The 10,020-nt window shown below is 53.8% G+C and overlaps 1 protein-coding gene across 1 annotated transcript in view; it reads right to left on the bottom strand.

Moving 5' to 3' along the window:
• Positions 1 to 446: 446 nt before the first annotated feature.
• The window catches only part of CSTPP1 (centriolar satellite-associated tubulin polyglutamylase complex regulator 1), a gene marked incomplete at its 3' end in the record, with an annotated part of 185,564 nt that continues 175,990 nt past the window's right edge, over positions 447 to 10,020 (bottom strand). The window contains exons 5-9 of the mRNA XM_082660053.1: positions 6,220 to 6,305; positions 4,050 to 4,245; positions 3,268 to 3,377; positions 881 to 944; positions 447 to 621 (exon numbers count right to left, since the gene is read on the bottom strand). Of these exons, the coding sequence (XP_082516179.1) occupies positions 447 to 621; positions 881 to 944; positions 3,268 to 3,377; positions 4,050 to 4,245; positions 6,220 to 6,305 (631 nt within the window). The remainder of the gene's footprint in view (positions 622 to 880; positions 945 to 3,267; positions 3,378 to 4,049; positions 4,246 to 6,219; positions 6,306 to 10,020) is intronic.

The following is a 10,020-nucleotide window of genomic DNA, read 5'->3' as shown; positions in this document are numbered from 1 at the left end:
CAGCAGAAGGCCACCATGGCTATATCCTCCTAATACTTGCATCACTGGGTGTCACCCTTTACCATGCAAGGTCCTGCATGGTTATGCCCGGTCTCCCTCTTCCTGGAGTTGCTGTGAGGAGATGGGGACCGTCAGCAAAAGGCTAAAGCCAAGTCACCTTTCTGGTGGCCTCAGCTCAATCTGCTGTCAGCTTGGGGGCCCGATGAAAGGCTGGCAGAGCCAGGAGAGCAGGCTGTTAACTTGCTAGGGTCACTGCTTAGCTTGGCTGATCATTAGAACCCCTCTGGCAGGTCTCTGGGCTGGGGCCGTTATTTGGCCTTTTCACCAGCAGAGGGCAGCATGGCACGGGGGTGGGAGAGGAGGTGGCCGGGAGTCCCAAGGGCTGGAGGGGAGGGGGGGGCGGGGAGCTGGGTACTGGGCGTTGTAGACAGGACCCTTCAGACTCCTCAAGTCTCGGACTCATCTGTTTCTTCGGTGGAGCCGTCGCTCTCTGCATCCACTTTGCGGGCGTGATGCAGGGGTCTCCAGGGGGAGCCAACCCGGGGAGGGGTCCGGGCAGGCAGGCTGCTGGCCTCTGGACCGGCAGTGACCGAGTTGACCAGGCCTGGGATCTGCGCCAGCCTGAAGAAGGGAAGAAGCCCAGAGGGCAGCGAGGTGCCTCCTGTCCGGAGACCAGGACCTCCGCACTCACTCTTGCATGTGGATGAAACCATGGGCTGTATTCCCAAAGGACTCAGAGAGGATCCCTCAGGCCTCTGCTGGCCCCCAAACCCCTCCCCAACCGATGGACAAGTGCTGTGTGACCCATGACGGGGCATTACCGCGTCTGACTGAGGTTTTGTCCCCACAAGGGGGCAGCATCTTCCCACCTGACACTTACAGCCGTTCTAGTTCCTCATCCAGAGCTGGGTCGTGCATCAGGTCCCCTTTGTCAGGCAAAGCTCCTAGGAAATAATTGGGGGCACAGAGCTTAATCTGAGGATCCTTCACCCGGGCTGCAGTCACACAGCCCCGTGCCCAGCAGATGCCTATGTGCCCCTCACCTTCATGTCTGCCTATTCTGCCAACCCTGGGAGAGCTGATCTAAAAGCTTTGGGGAACAGAAGTTTAAGAGGTCTGCTAGGGGGGCAGTAAGTCCTAGGTACTGCTGGAAAAATTTAGTGAAGCCCACTGCCTACCCTTCCCAGTCATAGCTACGAGACATCCCCAAACCTCAAGGTCATTGCACAAACAGGACGATCTCCTTCCAAGACTGGATGGTGGGTTGTGAGCAGGTATTGAGGGTTTGGTCCTTTCCTGAGGCCCCAGTTACTGAGCTGAAAAGGAGCCAGAGACACAGGATACAGCCCAGGCCCCAAAGACCATAAGCTATCTAGTTTTGTGCCTCTAAATCAGAGTGACCCCACTTTGGAGACAGAATGGTCAAAAACGCTGCCTCAGCCTCTCCAGGGAGGGTCCCAGGGTGAGAAGAGAAGGCGGGGTCAGGATCAGATCAAACTCTCCTCTCCGTGGCCAGAAGCCGCGGGGAGGGGAGCTTGTCCCTTCTCTGCCACAAATCTCTGAGCTGGTTTCCTCAGTTATAAACCAAGGGAAGTAATTTTTGGATACTGGGGAAAGGTGAGAGGAGAGGGTCTAGGATGCTCTTTGGAGCAGTTAACAGTGGGAGGGAAGGTAAAGCTGAAGTTTGCAGATAGATTTTAACAGCAAATTGTTAGAGAAAAGAGCTTCACTGGTGGTCAGAAGCAAGATGTGGCTGCTAACAGTGCTAGTCTCTAGAAAGCCTCAAGCTTAAAATTATCCATCTGGCTCTAGTTCAATTCCTGACTTTTTCAGATGATGCCTCCTGGCCCCTTTTGTTCTAAGTGGTGTTTAAACTATGGTCCGGTGGAACCCTCTTGTTGTTTTGTGTCTGTGAGGCGGGGGGGGTGCCTTGAGGAGGACTAAGGGAACAGGACAACCCCTCCACAACTGGCTGCACCTGGGGGACCTCAGGTCTCTATTTCATACACTGGAGATGCAGGTGAGGGTAGAGACCATACACTTCTTTCCATCTCCCACTTGCCCGACATTAGTGCTCTGTAAAGGAACTTAAATGAATGACTGTCCTTCTTAAAGGACCCAGAAAAAGTGAAGGCATGACGTTAGTCTACGCTGTGACCCACATGCTACTTAGCTTTTCCTTTTTCTTCCTAGTGGCTGACTTGTGGACAGGAAGGGAGGGTCAGTTACCTAGGAGTGTAAAAGAAAACCTAAGCCAATTCCCCACTCCCTGCCCCCTTACTGCTGACTCCTATTTGCCACATTTGTATTCCTCCTCCAGTTGGTGACCTTGGCTACCAACCTCATTCAGCTGAGGGGGCCCCATACCCGTGCACTGTGCCTGAGTGGACCCTCAGTCAGTCCTGCTGAGGTTTGTGCCCCTAGCAGGCTCTCTGTCCTGTAAGATCTAAAGCGTCTAGCCCAGCACTTGGGCTGCTGTGGCTGGCATTTAACGAATGTTCAATTTCCTTCTCTTGACCCCATTCCTGCAACTGGCAAAAGTCTTCTTTTGAGACTTAGGAACCTGGGATCTCAAGCACACCTGGATATCTCTTGAGGAGAGAGACTAATAATAAGAACCCCTCTCAAGCTCTGTGGCGATGACAGCCTGGTGGCCCCTCCCCTGGGAGGGCAGCAGGTGTGGGAGGGGGAAGAGGAGGGTGGGTGGGAAGGCCAACCGGTGAGAGTAAAACGATGGACAGGAAAAACTGGGTCAGTGCGGGCCTCTCTCCGCCCCCCGCCCCCCTTTTTTTCCACTCCCTTTCAGACTAATAAGATTTTTTTTCCAGATGGGAAAAAGGTCTCCCCAGACACACCTTTGCCCTGTTTACCGATGGGATTCAGGTGCCTCTGACACATAAGCTCCAGAGCCACTGATTAAATAGCCCTGTGTCTGCCCAACCTGCAGGCCACGCCCCAAAGCAGAAATGAGGGTTCCATGGGAGGGGCTGGGCGTGCCTCTGCCATGGAGAGGCTGCTTCATGTTGGGGCAGGACCTCGGGCGGGGAAGGCTCTCCCTGGCCACGGGAGGGTGAGAGGCCTCAGAGGGCACATCTTGTGTTATGCATGTTCTGGCTCCCTAGGCCTCAGAGTCTGGCCCTGAGAAGTCAAGGCAGACATGGTGAAGCTGCCTCCCCCTTGGGATTCTGTCCACCAACACGGGCCAGCTCCTATGTGGCTTTACACTGTAGGGGCAGGAGAGGCTGGCCACAGCTAGCTCTGGCTTACCTAGGGCTTGGTTGATCCCATGATGCTTTGAGAGGGCCACGAGGAATCCATAGAAGGTCAGTCTCTGAACGTTGCTTAGGACCTCTTTGACGAGTGCTGGGGGTGGGCAGCTAGAAGGGAGAATACAGATGCCAAATGCAAAGACTAGTGAGTCTGAGTGCCATCTTTTCATCCAAACCTTCAGGCTTAGGGGGATGCCCAAAGCCAAGACCGAGGGATCTGCCTACCCTGGGAGCCCTAAGACCCCGGGGAGTATAGCAGATCTCCAGAAGCAAGGCCTTGACTGTGAACAGAAAGGCTGGCATGTTCACTAACTGGTGCTTCACTGGCAGGGGTGGGAGTGGGGGAACGGGGAAATGGCGCTGGGCAAGGCCTCCTCTTGGAGGAGACCAAAACTGGCTGCTCTGTCCCCAAGGGGACTTTGTGCTACACAGGACAGCTTAACCCTCCCTTTCTGTAGGGTGAATTCCTCGCACAGTGAATATTTTTTTCCTTCTCTCTAAAAAGTCAAGACCAATCTATCTCCTGGCAAGGAGAAGGGGCCCAAGTTGGTCATCTACAGCTGCTCTTGCCCAAGTGAAAGCAATCCTTCCTGTGAGCCACCTGGGAAGACTTTCAGTCAACAGCCTGGACTGGGGGCAAATGGCACTGTTCTAATTTATACTATGACCATGAAGGGCCTAAAAGCCCTGGGCCAGTCAGAACAGCCTGCTGGAGATCTGTTCTGGGCCAGGAGCCTGCAATCCTGGGGCTGAGGTGGGGTCTGCGTGCCCATTTCTCACCTGTACTTGTGCCGGTCACACAAGTTCTCCAGGCACTGGTAGAACAGTGACGCCTCCACGCCCTCCAGCATGCTGGCCTCGCCCAAGGTAGGCCGCTGGCGGTGCTGCCCACTGGATGACGTCGGCACAATCACCGTATTGGGGTTCTTGCCTGACAGCAGGTCCTGATAGATGGCAGCCACGCTCTCCAGGAATTCTGGGTACAGGAGTAGAGGGGCACAGGTCAGGCGGGGATGACACACTTGGTCCCCTCACAGTGCCCTCCCTTCTCTGTGTGTTAGCTCAGCTCCACACCAGCCTCAGTCCTCGGCGCACAGTGTCCTGGGAGCAGGGGCCCTCGGCCTCATGTGACCACTACACTCATGAGAGATGACACTAATATGTGTTTCAGCTCAAATGTCCCCTCCTCTGGCAGTTGTTCCTAGACCAGGTGAGACCCCCTGTTACATCCTTTCATGCACCCTGTACTCCTCTGTAGTGCTTATCCAGTGAGGGGTTTTCTGTGTAACTACTTGTTCACTCTGTCTCCTTGCTGGAATGGAAGATCTTGCATAAAGGCCTGGATCATGCCTTGTCAGCCTTCCTGTCCCAGCACCTAGCACTGTGCCCGGCACATAGAAAATGCTATAAATATTTCTGAAAAATTTTGAAAGGGGCTTCCCTGGTGGCGCAGTGGTTGAGAGTCCGCCTGCCGATGCAGGGGACGCGGGTTCGTGCCCCGGTCCGGGAAGATCCCACATGCCGCGGAGCGGCTGGGCCCATGAGCCATGGCCACTGAGCCTGCGCATCCTGAGCCTGTGCTCCGCAACGGGAGAGGCCACAACAGTGAAAAGCCCGCGTACCGCAAAAAAAAAAAAAAAAAAAAAAAAAATTTTGAACGGTGAACGTGTGCACAGTCCTGCTGGTAAGCCCATCTTGTGAGCCACACGCCTCTCTGACTCAAGAAAGCAGGTGGGAATACCAGTGTGGGAGAGAAAGCTTGCAAGCTGCTCATTTATTAAACATTTGAATTCGTTTTCAAATGCTAGTAGCTGAGCCCTCGTAGGTAAGCAGAGACTTATGGCCCATCTCCCCGCTGCTGCCCCACCCTGGGACCACTGTGAGGAGAGCCCTGACAGGCAGCCAAGGGAAGAGGGTCTCCACACGTGGCTGCACCTTCTCTAGGGCCCAAGAAACTTCAGAGAAATGGGAAATGGACACCTGGAGCTGCTAAGAGCAGGTGGTGAGACCCCAGGCTCCAGCCCCTGCCTGACCAGGCCCTTGGGCCGCCATCAGGAAAACAGAATGTGGCGCCTGAGTGAGGCCAGGGCTGGCTGGGGCCACCCGTTGGCAGGAAGGCCACGTCCAGGCTCCAAGGACAGCCTTCTGTTTACTGGAATAGCCTGTTTTAAACAAGTTTGTTTATGGATATAGCCAGCAGTTTCTAAATCCAACATTCCATTTGATGTTGCTGTGTGTGAGCTGCTGGGCACTGGCGTTCATTCATCTATTTTTATTCCACCTGAGCCCAGAAGGTATTTAAGGGCACAGCTGGTGAGCACTGGGGAGCAGGGTGGGAGTGTGAGAGAGGACTGGCGTGCGCTTATTGAAAGCTGTGTGGGTGGAAAATGTGTGCTCACATATCTGAGTCAGGGCCCAGGGAGAGACCCCCGATCACAGTGACACAGCAGAGTGGCTGAGCGCACTGGCTGTGGAGTGGGCCCTCTGCAGGTCTGGGCTCCACCCCCAGAAGCGCGGTGTCTCTGGCAGCTTTACCTCTGTCGGCTTCTCTCTTAAAGGACCTACCTCTCAGGGGTGCTGTAAGGATTAAGGTGCTTAGTGCTGTGCCTGGCACACAGTAAGTTTTCGACAGTGAATTTGTCGGGTGTTGTTCCAATAGTGTGTATTGTTGTTACTGTCATTATCACTTAAACTGATGTGTTGCGCTGCTGGCTGGAAGCACTGCAGTTTCCTATGTCTTGAGGAGGCTGAGGGAGTCGGCTCTGCAGACTGAATCTTGTGACCACCAGCAAGAACTAGACATCCTGCTGGTGGGTGACCGGCTGTGAAGCACACCACGGAGGGAGGAGGGGAGAAGTGCACGCGCCGGGCACACCGATGGAAAGGGCAACAGGGTAGGAGAGGGCACGTGGTCCTGACAGGAGCCACAGGGGTCCTGGGAGACTCTCACCTGAGTAGTAAAACTGGATCTGGAAGGCAAAAAGGAAATCTGAAAAAGACATCAAGCAGTCCATGGCGTCGTCCATGAGCACAATCCTGAGGGGGGAAGAGAGAGAAAATATGAGAGGATGCGTGTACGTGTGTGTCTGGGGGAGCATTCGAGCGAGCTGTCCCTGGGGATCCAGTCTCCCTTGGGACAGCAAGACACTGGGGAGAGGGCTCCCCCAGACAAGGTCCTCCTGGTCACGCCACTTCTCCATCGTTTGGACTCTGTCACCAAACTGAACTGAAGCGGGAGGCAGGCTCCCGCTTCAGTGTCTGTGGCACCAGCTGGAGGATGGGACGTGGGTGGGTGCTGACAAGGAGAGGGGGTGCAGCTGCAACGCAGCCAAGACCCCTTTTCATACCCTTAAGAGTAAACACTTCTGTCCTGCAGTGAGGACCATTTAGTTCAGAATAAATACAGCTGATCAGAAAAGGCAAAAAGAACAGCCAAGAGGTTTAAAGGGGTCTTGGCAAGTGGCACTGAGATTTAATAAGCTACCAAGGGCCTTCAGAACGGCTACAGGCACCTCCGTGCTGGGACACAGCTGGCACAAAGAGCAGAGGGTACCGCTTGGGGTCTGCACTTGAGAGGGTCCAAGAACACACCCCATCCTGCGGCGCTGCGGGTCCTCCACGCACGCCGTTCGCTCTCACAAGCTGGCCACCTCCTGCTGTCTGCTCTCTCTACCCCTCCGCCTGCGCGCTCACCTCGCAGGAAGAAAACCATGTGACCACTAAAGGGCTCAGACCAAGGCCACGTTCATACTCTGCTCAGGGCCTCACTGGACAGGACAGGAAGAGAAGGAAGTTAGCACTCGCTGGACTCCATCCATGTGCCAGGCAGGGTGCCAAACTCACCTGCTGATGGGAAGCTGGGCCCCCCATCTGTTTCTTTTCTTTGTTGTTTTTTGTTTTGGCTGTGCTGTGTGGCATATGGGATCTTAGCTCCCCGACCAGGGATCGAACCCGCACCCCCAGCAGTGGAAGCACAGAGTCCTAACCACTGGACCACCAGGGAAATACCCGCCCCCACCTCCCCATCTGTTTTTGACTGGGCCCTATCTTTCCTTTAAAAACAAAAAACCTTTTATTTTGCTCTCTCGTGCATTTTTCTAATTCTCTCTCCACCTCCCTGGGTCCGAGAATCCCCAGACTGGCAACTGGATCAGCTCCAGAGAGAGCAGGTATTGCTCACCTCTGGGGAAGGGGCTTTAGAGAGAATATAATGTGAGCAGTGCCCCTGGAATTGTGCCAGGCAGCTGCCCTGGTTTCAGGTCTCCCCGAAGAAAGCAATGGTTCCTACCTCTAGTCTTCAGTTGTAATAATGGTAACGATAGAAACAGGCCATATTGACTGAGTACTTACTTCATGGCAGGCACGGTATAAGGTATTTTACTTATATTAATTAAAATTTATCCCACAACAATCCTATGAGGTAGGTCTTGTTGATTATTCCCATTTTACAGGTGAAGAGATTAAGTCTCAGAGCAGTCAGCTTGCTGAGGTCGCACAGCTGGTGAATTTGCTCTACACGTCATGTACTTACTTTCTACTAGGTCTCACTGCCTCTTTTAAAATAAAGATACAGAATATGAACACTTGCACTTTAATTCTTAGTCTATTAGCTTCCTAACTTATCTTTTTTCTTCTCACCTATATCTTAGGGCCTTAACTGTTTCTCATGTATCTCCTGGGGAAGACAAAAGCTGCCTCAACTACCAGAATTCAACATTAAAATTCCAGCTGGAAAAAAATTCAAGGCCAGAGTGGGAGGACGCAATGCTGCCAACGGCCACAGGAGGGCGTCCTGGTCTCTCCGGCAGAGGCTCCTGGGCCCAAGCGTTGAGCCGTTGGCTAAGTAGTTACCCCGTTTCTCAGAACCTCAGGCAGGCGAAAGGGAAGAGAGGGGGCACAAAGCCCAGATTCTGATATCTGGATCGGGAGAGAGAGGTAGAGAGAGGGCAGGTAGTAGGGACTGGGTGACAGAGACACCCAAACTACAGAGGAAGAGTGAGCTCTCCCAGAGCCCCAGGGAGGAGGAGCCACCAGCACCTCCAAGTCGTTCCTTCCCAGGCTCACAGGGAAGGAAAGGCCCCAGAGGAGAGAAGGCAGTGACGTCTCCTTCCTGCCCCACTCCCAGGACAGCTGAGAACCCGAATGGCCTGAAGTTAATTGCTAGGGAAGAGTGCCGGGCTGAGAACACCCCCAAGCAGGAAACCACGAAGGGAACCAAAGCCTTTGAAGGTGTTGCATGGCTCCTCTTGGTTTTTCATCAACCGGGACCTGGTGCTCCTGTTTATAGCAGTTACGTCCATTTACAATTTCTCTCTTTACCTATTTATTCATTCATTTCATACAGATGGTCCCCGACTTACGATGGTTCAACTTAGGTTTTTTTTTTTGCGGTACGCGGGCCTCTCACTGTTGTGGCCTCTCCCGTTGCGGAGCACAGGCTCCGGACGCACAGGCTCAGCGGCCATGGCTCACGGGCCCAGCTGCTCCGCGGCATGTGGGATCTTCCCGGACCGGGGCACGAACTCGTGTCTCCTGCATCGGCAGGCAGACTCTCAACCACTGCGCCACCAGGGAAGCCCCAACTTAGGTTTTTTGACTTTACAATGGTGTGAAAGCAAGACGAATTTGGTAGAAACCATGTTTTGAATTTTAAATCTTGATCTTTCCCTGGCCTAGTGATGCGCAGGACATACTCCCTCGTGATGCTGGGCGGTGGCAGCTCCCGGTCAGCTACACGGTCACCAGGGTGGACACAGACAGCCATTCTGTACCAGACTACCATTCTGTTTCTCACTTTCAGTACAGTGTTCAATCAATTACATAAGAGATTCAACACTTTATTATAAAATAGGCTTTGTGTTAGATGATTTTGTTCAACTGTAGGCTGATGTAAGTGTTCTGAGCACATTTAAGGTAGGCTGGGCTAAGCTATGATCTTTGGTAGGTTAGGCGTAAAAACGCATTTTTGACTTTTGATATTTTCAACTTACAACAGGTTTATCAGGACATAACCCCATTGAAACTCGAGGAAGATCTGTATTGCAATATAATTCAAATACCATAAAATTCACCCTTTAAAAGTATACAGTGGGGCTTCCCTGGTGGCGCAGTGGTTGAGAGTCCGCCTGCCGATGCAGGGGACGCGGGTTCGTGCCCCGGTCCGGGAAGATCCCACATGCCGCGGAGCGGCTGGGCCCGTGAGCCATGGCCGCTGAGCCTGCGTGTCCGGAGCCTGTGCTCCGCAACGGGAGAGGCCACAACAGCGAGAGGCCCGCGTACCACACACACACACACACACACACACACACACACACACACAAAAGTGTACAGTAGTTTTTAGTATATTCACAGACTTGCACAATCATCACCACTGTTTAATTCCAGAAGTTGTAATTCTTGCTGATCGTCATGCTCCTGAGACAGGCCCTGCCACGCCAGGGCTTCCAGCCAATTGCCATAAGCATCTTCCTCTCCCAGCCGCAGCCAGGACTGGCAGCTGCAAGCAGGGCCCGCCCTTCCAGCCCCGGCCCGGCTGCAGCTTTCTGTGGGTAGCCATTCTTGACTAGGAACGGTAGCTCCCTCTCTTGAGAGGGTGGCAGCGGTCTCTGTGGGAGCGGGGCGACCCTGCGTGTGCTCTGGTTTTGGCCCCTGCTCCCCGATGGGCTGAGACTCAGATTGGTCAGGAGGCACCAGCAGGCTAGCTGGGGGAGGCACACGGGCAGCAGGGGCTTTCTTTCTGAGGGACAGGTGG

Source organism: Grampus griseus, assembly GCF_964374135.1.
Source record: "Grampus griseus genome assembly, chromosome: 8".
NCBI lineage: Eukaryota > Metazoa > Chordata > Mammalia > Artiodactyla > Delphinidae > Grampus > Grampus griseus.
The sequence above is the reverse complement of the archived record's forward strand: the minus strand, read 5'-3'. Positions and strand labels throughout refer to the sequence as shown.